Source organism: Rhinopithecus roxellana, chromosome 5, assembly GCF_007565055.1.
Source record: "Rhinopithecus roxellana isolate Shanxi Qingling chromosome 5, ASM756505v1, whole genome shotgun sequence".
NCBI lineage: Eukaryota > Metazoa > Chordata > Mammalia > Primates > Cercopithecidae > Rhinopithecus > Rhinopithecus roxellana.
In genome coordinates, this window is record NC_044553.1 from 106,330,766 (window position 1) to 106,344,052 (window position 13,287).

The 13,287-nt window shown below is 45.2% G+C and overlaps 1 protein-coding gene across 2 annotated transcripts in view; it reads right to left on the minus strand.

Moving 5' to 3' along the window:
- Positions 1-13,287, minus strand: part of CPEB1 (cytoplasmic polyadenylation element binding protein 1) — a 100,849-nt gene that overhangs the window by 22,441 nt on the left and 65,121 nt on the right. For both annotated transcript variants that reach the window (XM_030931162.1, XM_030931161.1), the window contains one exon: positions 5,499-5,687. In XM_030931162.1, the coding sequence (XP_030787022.1) occupies positions 5,499-5,652 (154 nt within the window). In that variant the 5' untranslated portion in view covers positions 5,653-5,687. The remainder of the gene's footprint in view (positions 1-5,498; positions 5,688-13,287) is intronic.

Here is a 13,287-nt window from a genome sequence, read left to right on the forward strand (position 1 = left end):
TTAACTTTCTCTACTTTCACCCTTCTATGCCAACTCCTGTCGGTTTTACAGCTGAGTCACTGTTCGAATTTTTGGAAGCCTTCCCCAAGAGTACAAAGGCACCTGGAGTGTGATGGCAGCATTAGCAATAGCAACAAGGGCCTGGCAGTGAATGCCTGCATTATAAGACCGTCTGAGCTTTAGCTTAGCTGAAGGAGAGACTAGCCCCAAGACATGACAGTCAGATGCTTGTTATCTAATGGGAATAGTCTAATGGGGAAAAAAATCTAATGGGGAAAATCCAGACCGGGAGCCATTATTTCTAGCCTGTGATATAAGGCCGTACACCTGGAACCCTTCTTCTCTATCACCATCCTTGATTCTAGGTTGCTCGCTCAGGATCTCTCTGAAGGAATAGGAAGAGGGGAGAGTAGCATTCATTCCAGGTATGAAAACAGACCACTCTGCCTGTGACCCCAAATCTGCAACTCTATACTATATCTCTACTGTGGCAGTAATCAGTGTGGACTTCCCCCTCCGACTGTGGATCCCACAAGTTCAAATTAGTGACAAACACAGCCTTTCTCCCCAGTATAATTCGCAGTCTTGATCATCAGGCAAGTTCCATTACCTGCAGAGAAGACATATTCATGTCCCTTGTAAGGTCAGCACACATCCTGCCCCTGTTACTAACCACCTCAACTTCTTTCTCACCTAGGAGTCCTCCCTGGCCACACTGCTTCCCAGGTTCTCCCTCCTCTCTGCACTGAAAGCTTTCCCAAATAGACTACTTGACTCCACGATAGAGCTCATCCTTCACTGTATGATGAAAACTTTGTATAACTACATCACCGTCCCCTAGAAGCTACAGGTCCAAGATACTGATCTTTGAAAAATTTGTCCATCCAACTATATCAACACAAGCGGGAGGCAGAAGAATGGGAGAGACCTTGTCTGAACTCTGCAGTGAAAAAACACCCAGGATTAAACACTGGCTCAGCACCATCACTCACTTCAAAAAATATGTATTAGCCATTAGCCAAGCACTATTCTACTGCTGGGAATACAGTAGTGGAGAACTGGGAGTTGAGGAAGATTTACAAGACACCTTGGTTGGGCCGAGGAAGTCCATGTTCCACACAGGAGAAACCTAACCCCGTTCTGAATGTCACCTCAGAATGGTTGTTTGGAAGAAGCTTCAGATGAAAACTGCTGAAGACTCCCGGCTCATCTTAGGCTGATCTAGCCTGCAGATCAATGGGGAGCCTGCAAGTGACACAGCACAGGAAACATTCCATTCACTGATTAGCAGTTAGGGTAAAAACCAGAGTGTGGGGTCGGGCACGGTGGCTCACACCTGTAATCCCAGCATTTTGGGAGGCCGAGACGGGTGGATCACAAGGTCAGGAGTTCAAGACCTGCCTGGCCAAGATGGTGAAACCCCATCTCTACTTAAAAAAAAAAAATACAAAAATTAGCTGGGCGTGGTGGCGGGTGCCTACAATCCCAGCTTCTTGGGAGGCTGAGGCAGAGAACTGCTTGAACCCAGGAGGCAGAGGTTGCAGTGAGCTGAGATCGTGCCACTGCACTCCAGCTTGGGTGACAGAGTGAGACTCCATCTCAAAAAAAAAAAAAAAGAAAGAAAACAAAACAAAACTAAAGTGTGAACAAGTTAGTCCTCAAGGGACTTCTAAAGGGGAGTGGGAGAAAACAGACATGCCTTCTGGCATCCTTAGACTACACATCTGGTCTGCCCACTGGGCTTCTGTACAAGGCATCATTAAGAGAGTAATTGTTTCCAGGTCCCCCAAAGTAGTCTCAGTCACCTCACTCTTCTGCTGAATAACGCTGCACACAGAAGAGTCACAAGGGGGAAGGCAGGAAGACAAATCCAGCGGGTGGTACCGCTGATGAGCTGCGACTCAGGGATCAAGATGGGGCTGGAACTGTCTACCATATGCCCTCGCCTTCAGAGATCTCATCAAGGGTGCACATCACCTCTAGCTGACTAGCCCGTGTAGTAGTATATGGTTACTTTAAGTTTTCTCACCCAATATGTTAGGGTTCTGCTAACAGGACCACAGGTGTAACAGGAAGCATATGAGTTTTGTAAACAGAGACCTGGGTTAGAATTCTGAGTCTTCCAGTAGTTATGTCACTTTGGGCATTTTGTAACCTCTGTGAGCCTACTTGCTCCTCTGTGCAAGCATTAAAATAATGTGATGTACTTAGCACAAAAAGTAGTCGATAAATGGTGGTTATTAGTCACTCCATCCCCCATTCCAGGATACTGAGGACAGCTTCCACAGCCTTTCTGTTCCATTACAGATCTTAAGACATTGCTAAGCAGGACAAGCATAGCCCTGGACATGAGAAAGGGTAGCACTGAGGTATGAGAAAAATGCACTATAACACTCATCTTGTCCCACAAGGCTTTCTTTCCATTAAGGGATGGTGCCTCAGGGTAGGCACAGTCTAGAAGAGAAAAGACCCCACATCCAAGCCCATGCAGACCTTGCAGGTACAATTCTCAAAAACAGACTCTATTCCAGGGTCTTCTTGCAGGACTCTGAGGCCAAGGAAATCTAGATAGCAGAAGTACTCTGGCCCCCGGAGAATGGTATCCACGTACTAGCCTCAAGCTAAGAATCCAATGAAAGGTTGTTACAATGAAGAAAATCCTTAGGGGAAAAAATGAAAGCCCCTATCATAGCAGCTATCACGTAGCACTTGGTATACTTCTTCATTTCTTTTCCTTTGATAGCTATGGAGATTCTTAAAGGTAACAATTTTATCTATTTCAATGTTGTACTTCCAGTGCTGCACACAACGAATGCTCAATGTTTGCCAAATGAATTTAGCCAACAGCCCTACTATCTCCAACCTTGCTCACTACTTAAGAATAGTAGAAGATAGCCGGGTACGGTGGCTCAAGCCTGTAATCCCAGCACTTTGGGAGGCCGAGACGGGCGGATCACGAGGTCAGGAGATCGAGAACATCCTGGCTAACATGGTGAAACCCCGTCTCTACTAAAAAATACAAAAATCTAGCCGGGCGAGGTGGTGGGCGCCTGTAGTCCCAGCTACTCCAGAGGCTGAGGCAGGAGAACGGCAGGAACCCGGGAGGCGGAGCTTGCAGTGAGCTGAGATCCAGCCACTGCACTCCAGCCTGGGCGACAGAGCAAGACTCCGTCTCAAAAAAAAAAGAATAGTAGAAGATGGTCAGATGTGATGCCATAGCTGCCTCAGGCAATGTATCACCAAGCAGAGCTCAAGGAATAAGCTTGCATCTTTGTCTCTACAGAGAGACAACAGTGTAACAGGGTATCTGCAAGGATAACTCCGAAAATGCCCAGAGCTGTTGGAAGCCTCCCTCACTGAAGCAACTGAGCTAGCTGGTTTTCAGACGGAAAGGCAGTGTAGGCACTGGAATGTGGGCTGCATGTTCCCGCATTGCTGGTGAGGGTGCACGATCTGGCACTGCAGCTGGCTGGTGGGAGGGCTGCATCCTACTCCAGGAGGTAATACCCTCATGTGGGCTTTCCAAGAAGGCCCAGGGAAAGAAGAGCGGTGGCTGTCACCACAGTTCCAAAACCAAAGGCAACATGACGATCAGGGATGGGTGTGTCCTCAACCCTCAGAAAGGAAAACATACCCACACTAACCTGCCTACACAGCCAGATCATACCGCTTGGGGCAACTCTGGTTCTGGACCTTGTGAATTCTGAGGCTCAGGCTGCAGTCCCTCCCTGGTCCACAAAATCATGTAATATTTATCACTAAAGTGTTTGGGATGGAAAGTGGAAAAGAAAAACCATTTATATTTCAGAGACAAACAGCTACAAGCACAGGCCTTTCAGGTGGTGGAGAAGCTGTGGATATTATAACTAGATTCAAGCTACTTTTAATAGCTGAATTTCACAGCAACTTTCAGACCAAGCTCTCCAAGCCCTAAGCTGGACACACCTGCATTTCTATGGGCCCAATGCTATAGTGTATTTCAGAAAGAGCATTGCAGCTTAGAGAGCCAGAGCCAAAGAAGGGCTATACTTCAACCTGATGCCAGTGAAAGACAGTGCCTTGGTCAAACACTGACCGCCCACAGACAAGTACCCATCTCCTGTGTGAGCTCTTCTATCTTTTGCTCAGATACTTCCTTGCCCAGGGGAACAGGGCAGTTACTGACCTTTCTGGAAAATCCTGAGTCAGCAGAAGGCTACAGCACTTCAAGAAACCCTATCTTAACCCAGAGGTAGTTACTTAAGGTAAAGCACTCCCCATCCACAACCACATAAAACAATTTCAATACTCCTCCCCTAAATGGGGTTTTACCAAAACAACTGGGCATTAAAATGCCTAACAGACACAACAGGCCCAGGCTCTGCAAAGCACTCTAAAAAAAGACCTGCGCCAAACAGGGTGGAGGCCGCAGAAATCAACAAGACAGTACCTTGCTGCCATGGCTGCCGGTTCCTGGACCAGGGAGGGAAGGGAAGGACAGCAGGCTTGGTGTTTCCCACTGTCAGCACCAACAGCAAATGGCTGTACAACCCCCCTTCCCCACCCACTGCCCCTTACCACCTTTTCATTTTCCTAAAGTATCTGCTGCCAATACCTCTTTATTATAATTTACATAAAGCAAAATATGTAGGTTGTAAGTATACCTGTAGTGTTTAAGTTCACATTTCTTCCTGAATACTCCGCAACTTGCATTTGGGCAACCCTCCTCCTTGTACCACAAGAGGGAAATAAATGGGTAACAGAAGGTCTAAGCAGAAGCAGTTTAAGGGGGGGGCTGCCAAGGAGTCTCTTTCGTTTGTCCCCATTGAATCCTACCAAGAAGACAAGGGATCCTAAAGAGGAGTGGTTCTTCTTTTATCCAGCTGGTCACTCTCAACACAAAGGGGAAAAAAAAAAGGTTCTAGAGCTGGGAGTTACCCCACCCCATTTACCCTGCCTACACCTTTCCAGGATCAGTGCTCTAAACCCTATGTTAAGTCAATTCCAAATATCCCAGCGCATTATCCAGCCTCATCTGAGATTAAAATCCTTCCCTTGCCATGATTCAGAGACCACTCACTCTTCATATAACTCTCTGGTTTTTAAAACCACTGAGTAATTTTGATCATCCAGTAATCAACCCCTTAACTTCCCCTCCCCCACCTAAAAGTGTTTTGCTTCATCATCTCCAAGACAGGCCTGGGCACCAGGGGATTAGCTGGATCTTTTCTGCATAAGGCCATCACCTTGGGGACCCTCCTCACGGCCACTCCAGGTGCAGACTAACAACTCCAGGGAATTTATTAGGGTAACTGGAAGAGCTATGCCTGCCTTTACGTGGAGCCATCTGTCCTGCCACACTTACAGCTAGCATTTCCATCTCTTGCAAAATAGCTCCATGTTGTATGTGTGTATGGTAGTGGATGCAAAGGGGAACAGAACAACTGTTGCTGTGGATAGCTTCGTTCACCACCCCCATGCATCCCCTTACCCCAGCCAACTCATCCTCTGGCACTCACCCGAGTGTGTGCTGCTCTGGGCTGAGGAATCTGAGTCCTGGGTGCTCCAGGGTCGGTCCCAGCCTGTCAGACTGAGGGACTGCAGGCCAAGGCACAAGTCATTTGCATCTGGGAGGCCACGGGAAGATTCTTGCGCAGAGGTTGGGAAAAGCATCCTGCTTGTAACTGTTTCTTCAGAGTCCTGGAAGTCTGCTTTGGACAGGAGCACAGCAGAAACCTCAGAGTTATGGGCTGTTTTCCCCAATATTATCAACAGTAAATGTTATTAATAATAGTTTCCCCAGCCTCACGGGCCAGACATCCAAGCTGGCTGGATGCTGCAGACACTGCCTCTGCACTTTTGGGGGCGCTGGGTCAAGAGCGGTTGCCATACAGGCCCCCTCCCCTCACACACACACCCCTATCCCGTCTGCATTACAGACTGGGCCAGCATGTGATCAGGCTGCTGATGCTTCCCGCTGCCAGTGACATCAGCCGGCTGAGCTGTGCAATAGAGAGCGGCATCATCCCTCACAGAACGGGGGAGGAGCAGGAGGGGACGACAGGGAGGAGACTTGCCTCCCAGGGAAAGACAGCACAACAGCTACTTGGAATAGTCCCGGTGCAGTGCCGGTAAGTCTGGGTTGCAAGGCAGCGACCTTCGGTCTCCAGCAATGGTGGCCAAGCAGCCCTCAGGAACGACTGAAGTCCTCTCCGCCGACAGCAGAGCCAAAGCAGCCGAATGCCTGCTCATGTGGCTCTGCCCTCCTGCCCCTCCCTTTCCCTCCCTCTGCTCTCCACCCCCAAACCCAAAAACACTCTAGTCCTGGACTCTCTCCAGCTGCTGGCTCAAGCCCTGGCTTTGCAGCCCAATGCAAAGCTCCACAGTCCTGCTAGCAAAAATCTGTGCTCCAAGAGGCCCCTGAGCAGCACCCTGACACAGCAGTGTTTACCACTGAGGAACAAGATAACCTTCAGAAAAACGCTGTACACTTGGACCCTGGGGAACAACACCTGGTGTCCCAGGCTTGTCTAGAGCAGCTTATCACAGAGAAAGGGGGTAAGCTTTGGCAGAGTTGGGGAGAGTCACTGGGCTGTTCCAGGTACACCTTGTAGGACATGGCCCACAACCCACATGCCAGAGTGACACCTGCCCTAACTAGGATAATCCCTGTGCCGAGACTCCCTCATCCCAACAAGATGGGTATTAGTCATGAGCAGATACTGTGGCCCAGCTCCTCCCCTCCCCTCTTGCAACTATAGGTACAGGCTGAGGAAACACTCTCAAAGCAGCGTCTGACAAACCAAGAGAAACAGTCTCTGAAGTACTGTTACGCCCTATTAGAAACACCAAACTCTGAAACTTAGTCACCTAAGTCTGTCAATATTGCTTCTCTTGCCCTTCCAGGAGCCCTGAGAATGATACAGGGCAGCTGTGAGGGCCACTGATGCCTCCAATGCCCAGGCCCTCTCTCAGAGGTGCTGCACAAGACCAATGCTTTATTTCTGTGGCCACTCACAGCTCTAGCAACAAAGTCTAAGAATATTCAGCTTCTGGAGCTTCCACCATTTCCCCTTTGCCATCTCCTCCCACATCGGTCCTTTTCCAACATGAGCCCTGGGTCACTGGGCTTCTTCCTCATAAAAGAGGGTAGGGCAACAGGCCCAGACTCACCAGGCAGGCTGCTCACACCTGGACTCAGCTGGTAGCACTCCACCTGCTTGTTCTCTGCTGTTGCAAGGAGAAGCAAGCAGATACAGGAAGCATGCCCACCTGGGACCTCCCATGGCAGGGTCAAGAAAATAATGCTGCCATAGGAATAGCTGTTCAGAACTTCCTGCAGTACACCCTGTGTCCACAGGCACTCAGGCATAGCCTAGAAGGGAAAATTATCAGTCTCCTTCCTTTGGAGATTTCTTTTTTTAAAGCTTTGCTGCTGTGTCATCCATCCACGTTATTCCTGCTGGCTGTAGATATTCTGCTTGCCCCCATCTGTGTTTGTCAAAGCCTTGTTCATCACTGCAAAGGCCTATCAAGAATCACCCATACTGATGCTGCCCCTACCACCTGACTACTCTTCTCCTGCTTCTCTGTGTTCACCCTTCCCTCAAGCTAAGGATATATTTTAGACTTCACCCATATATATTAGTTACCAAAGCATAATGCTTCCTTCAAAAACATCCATATTTAAGTATCTATTCTCCCCTAAACCAAGTATCTATATAATCCCCTCATACCCCAATCTGAGGGCATCTATGTCTAGAAGCAGCCATTCTCCACCCGTTAAAACCAGGGTAACTGTGCATATGATTACCCCCATCCCTCACAAGGAGAGAATCAACTCAATATACAGTGGTCTGCATATTGAGTAGCAATATACAGTGTAGCAGACCAGCAATATGAGCATCACCAGGAGCTTGTTATAAATACTCTCAGGCCCCACCCAAGACTGACAGAATTGAGATCTGCATTTTAACAAGATCCCCAGTTAATATATATGTATGCAAAAAAAGTTGGAGCAGTCAGGTGTGGGGGCTTATGCCTATAATCCCAGAACTTTGGGAAGATCGCTTGAGCCCAGGAGTTCAAGGCAGCAGTGAGAGCCATGACTGCACCACAGTACTCCAGCCTGGGCGACAAAGCAGTCCCCATCTCAAAAGTTTGAACGGTACTGATGTATACAACTAACACAATCCTCCCACCCCAAGCTGAAAGAACGCAGGCCTGAGCAACAGGTCTGTTAAACCTATTGAGGACCAAATGGCTACATGAATCCAAGAGCTTGGAGTTTTACACACAGTATAACTCCACCCTCACCCCCACCCACAACCCCCACCACAGACCTCACCTTCCTCCTTATCCAGACATTCCTCAATCTGTTATTTCTTCCAGATAAAGGTTTTCCGTATCATTGTAGGATTCCTTCACTAGCTCCAACTCAATGGAGGCCATAGCTGTTAAAACCATTAGTGTGGCAGGCTGGAAAAATCAACAGCTTTAGACGACTGACAGACCTTGCTCTGCTCACCAGGTCTGCCACTGTGTCTTTCTGAGCATCGTTTCTTCTTTAAAGACGCAACACTAGCCACCTTTTAGGTGTTTTGTGAGGATTAAAGAAAATATCTGAGGCCAGGTGTGGTGGCTCATGTCTGTAATACCAGCAATTTGGGAGGCCAAGGCAGGCAGATCACTTGAGGTCAGGAATTCAAGACCAGTCTGGCCAACATGGTGAAACTGTCTCTACTAAAAATACAAAAAACATTAGCCAGGCACAGTGGCACACGCCGGGAGTCCCAGCTACTTGGGAAGCTGAGGCAGAAGAATTGCTTGAGCCCGGGATGGGGAGAGGTTGCAATGAGCCGAGACTGTGCCACTGCACTCCAGCCTGAGCGACAGAGCTAGACTCGGTCTCAAAAAAAAAGAAAAAAAAAAAAATCATAAACCATGTTCATGTACTGGAAGACTCAACAGTGCTAAAAAGTGATACCCGCAAAATTAATATGCAGATGTTCCTCAACTACAGTGGGGTTATGGTCTGATAAACCCATTGTAAATTGAAAACATTATAAATTGAAAATGCATTTAAATACATCTAATTTACTGCACATTATAGCTTAGCCTAGCCTACTTTAACTGTGCTCAGAAAACCGACACTAGCCTACAGTAGGGCAAAATAATTTAACACAAAACCTGTATTATAATAAAGTGATGAACACCTCATGTAATTTATTGAATACTGTAATGAAAAGAAAAACAGAAAGGTCGTATGGATACTCAAAGTACAGTTTCAACTGAATGCGTTGATATGCATTCACACCATCATCATGTCAAAAAACCTAAGTTGAACCATCCTAAGTCTGGGACCATCTGCACATCGGTGTAATCCCAATATACCAGACTTAAAGCAATTCATTGGGGAAGAGCTTTTTAACAAATGGTGCTGAAACACCATATGGGGAGGAGGGAATAAACTCTGACCTATATACAAACTTAATTTAGTAGATATCAGAGACATAAAAGTGAAAACTAAGTATAAACTATAAAGCTTCTCTAAGAACCTATCTTTATGACTTGGTAGGGGAGAGGGAGTGCATAGAAACAAGAATTTCTTTATGTAGAGTACAGAAAGCAATGATCATGGAGAAAGTTGATAAGCTGATCTTATCACAATAAAAAACTTCTGCTCATCAAGATACCATTAAGAAAATAATTAAGCAAGCCACAAACTATGAGAAAATATCTACAACCATATCTGACAAATCAGTAATAACTGAAAAGTAACAAAATCTCAATTGTTAAAAGTCACAAAATCTGAAAAGCACTTCACAAGGATTATATAAATGGCCAATAAGAACTTCAAAAAGTGCTCAACATCATTAGTCAAAGAAATCCAAGTTAAAACCACAGTGAGACACTACTGCACACCTAACTAGATGGCTAAAATTAAAGACTGTACCACATCTTGCTAGCATTTGATGTTGTCAAAGCTTCATTACCATAAATGGTACATCCACCTGATACTTATGAAAACACTTATGTATTTTCTTCCTTTTCAATGGGAGAAAAGGTACATCTACTTTGAAAAATGGTCTGCCCATTTCTTACACAACTAAACACATATTATCCTACGATCCAGAAATTCTACTCCTAGGAATTCATCTAAGAGGAGTAAAAGTGTATGTCTAATAAAACACCTGTGCAAGAATAGTAATAGCAACTTTATTCATAATCACCCAAACCTGGATTCAGTCCATGTGAGAATCAACAGAACAAAATGTAGTACATGCAACAGAACAAAATGTAGTACATGCATATACCATACCATTACTCAGCAATAAAAAGGAATAATACAGGCAACAAGATAATTATGGTGAGTGGAAAACGCCGTAAATTACGTATGTATATAATTCCACTTATTTGAATTTTTAGAACAGACAAAACTAATAAATGGTGAAAAAAATTAGGTGGTTGCCTCTGGCAGAAAGCAGGGGGGTAGATTAGGAAGGGGTACAAGGGAAGTAGCTGAGGTGATGCTAACAGTGTATCTATTTTGATGAGAGTGGGGATACATCAGTCAGAAAGGATCTAATGACACATTTAGAATTTGTGCACTTCACTGCATATAAAGTTTACCTCAAAAAAGTTATAAACAAATATAGTATTGAATACTAGTTAATGATATGCATGCTGAAGGATTTTGGGGTAAACTGTACCAATGTCTACAATTTACTTTGAAACAAATAGTAAAAATAAGATGTAACAGTTAAGTGGTTAGGGTGCTAAATAAATGAAAAGATATGTGATAAGGCAAACATGACAAAATGTTCATTGTTCAATCTAGGTGGCATTACAGGTGTTCACTTCATAATTCTTTTAGTTTTTCTGTATGCTTGAAAATGTTAATAAAATGTTGAGAAAAAAATAAAGTCAGACTTTTTCTGGAAAAAAAAAGTCTGACTGAACTAATTGGTCTGACAATAAGAACTGACTCCAGGCTGGGTGTGGCGGCTCATACCTGTAGTCCCAGCACTTTGTAAGGCCAACGCAGGTGGATAGCTTGAGCCAATGAGTTTGAGACCAGCCTGGGCAACATGGCAAAACCCCATCTCTAATAAAAATACAAAAAATTAGCCAGGCATGGTGGTGTGCACCTGTAGTCACAGCTAGTTGGGTGGCTGAGGTGGGAGGATCACTTAAGTCTAGGAGGCGGAGGATGTAGTGAGCTGAGATCATGCCACTGCACTCCAGCCTGGGTGACAAGAGTGAGACCCTGTCTCCAAAAACAGAACTGACTCCATTAAATGAGGTATTATAGTAGACATTTTTTTCTATCAAGTTAAATCTATAGGTCCAGGGTTTTGACAAAATATACTTAAAGCAAATGGTAAGATAAAATCATTTTTAAATAGCATGTTGGCAAAGGTGTGCTTTGTTTTGCTTTTGCAGTTGAGGCTATAGGCACACCACTATGTCCAAGTATTTTCATTGTTTTGTACAGACAGGGTCTCACTATGTTGCCCAGGTTGGTCTTGAACTCCTGGGCTCAAGGGATCCTCCCACCTCAGCCTCTCAAAGTGCTGGGATTACAGGTGTGAGCCACTGTGCCTGACTGCAAAGGTATACTTTCAACTTAAAAAAATTTTTTTTAATTTCCTACGAATGTTGCACAAAAAATATTTTAAGTTTTCTCAATCTTTTATGTAGACTGAGTTAAGATGTGTCTAAGTGAAGGACAGACATAGTAATAATCTCAAATCTGCTTTTTAAAAATTTTTTGAGATGGATTTTTAGAAACAGAATCTTGCTCTGTCAGGCTGGAGTGCAGTGGCATAAACACAATTCACTGCAGACTAGAATTCCAGGCTTCAGTGATTCTCCTACCTCAGCCTTCCAAGTAGCTGGGACTACAGGTGCATGCCACCATACCCAGCTAGGTTTTTGGGGGGGTATATTTTTGTAAAGACAGGGTCTTGCTATGTTGCCCAAACTGTTCTCAGGCTCTTGAGCTCAAGTGATCTGCCTGCCCCAGCCTCCCAAAGTGCTGGGATTATAGGCGTGAGCCACTGCATTCAGCCTCATCTGAAAAATATAGCACTGATAAAGCTATACTGATAAAGCATTCTTGGTATAGTTAGGAAACTGAGTAATTCCATGTTTGGTATGACTAGGTAAAAAATCTTTTCACAAATTAGCTGGTTTTCAGGTCTTTTTTTTCAACAAATATGAAGGAGGAATGAATGCAACTTAGCCAGTAGCTGACTAAAAATAACAAATGACTAATTCCTTGCACATAACTAAAGGAGATCAAAGAATTGTATTAACTAGTTCATTCCCCATCTACTTATTCTATGTGAACAAGTTTACTCAGGGCACAAACCTATGGAAACAAAATGTATATAGTGTTGAAAATCCCAAGTTGGCCAGGCACAGTGGCTCACGCTTGTAATCCCAGCACTTTGGGAAGCCGAGGCAGGTGGATCAGTGGAGGTCAGGAGCTCAAGACCAGACATGGCGAAACCCCATCTCAACTAAAAAATACAAAAATTAACCGGGTGTGGTGGCGTGCACCTGTAGTCCCAGCTACTCAGGAGGCTGAGGCAGGAGAATCACTTGAACTCGAGAGGTGGAGATTGCAGTGAGCCAAGATCATGCCACTGCACTCCAGCCTGGGCAAGACTGTCTCAAAAAAAAAAAAAAAAAAAAAAAAAAAAAAAAAAAAAAGCAAAAAAAAAACAACACCCAGGTCATTCCAGCAACAAGTCAGTCATGCAAATTTACATGTTTTTTGTTTTGTTTTTTGAGACAGAGTCTCACTCTGTCGTCCTGAGTGCAATGGCAAAATATTGGCTTACTACAACCTCCACCTCCCAGGCTCAGAAAATTCTCCTGCCGCAGCCTCCCGAGTAGCTGGGATAATACACATGCACCACTATGCCCAGCTAATTTTTGAACTTTTAGTAGAGACAGGGTTTCACCATGTTGGCTAGGCTGGTCTTGAACTCCTGACCTCAGGTGATGCACCCCCCTCGGCCTCCCAAAGTGCTAGGATTATAGGCATGAACCACTGTGCCCAGCCTTAAAATTACATGAGATTTTAAAAGACCTCAATTTACGTCATTAAAAACTATTTCCAGGCTAGGTGTGATGGCTCACATCTGTAATTCCAACACTTTAGGGGGATAAACCAGGAAGATCACTTGAGCCCAGGAGTTCAAGACCAGCCTGGGCAACACAGGGAGACCCCGTTTCTACAAAAAGTAAGACAAATAGCTGGACATGGTAGCGTGTGTCTGTGGTCCCAGCTACTGA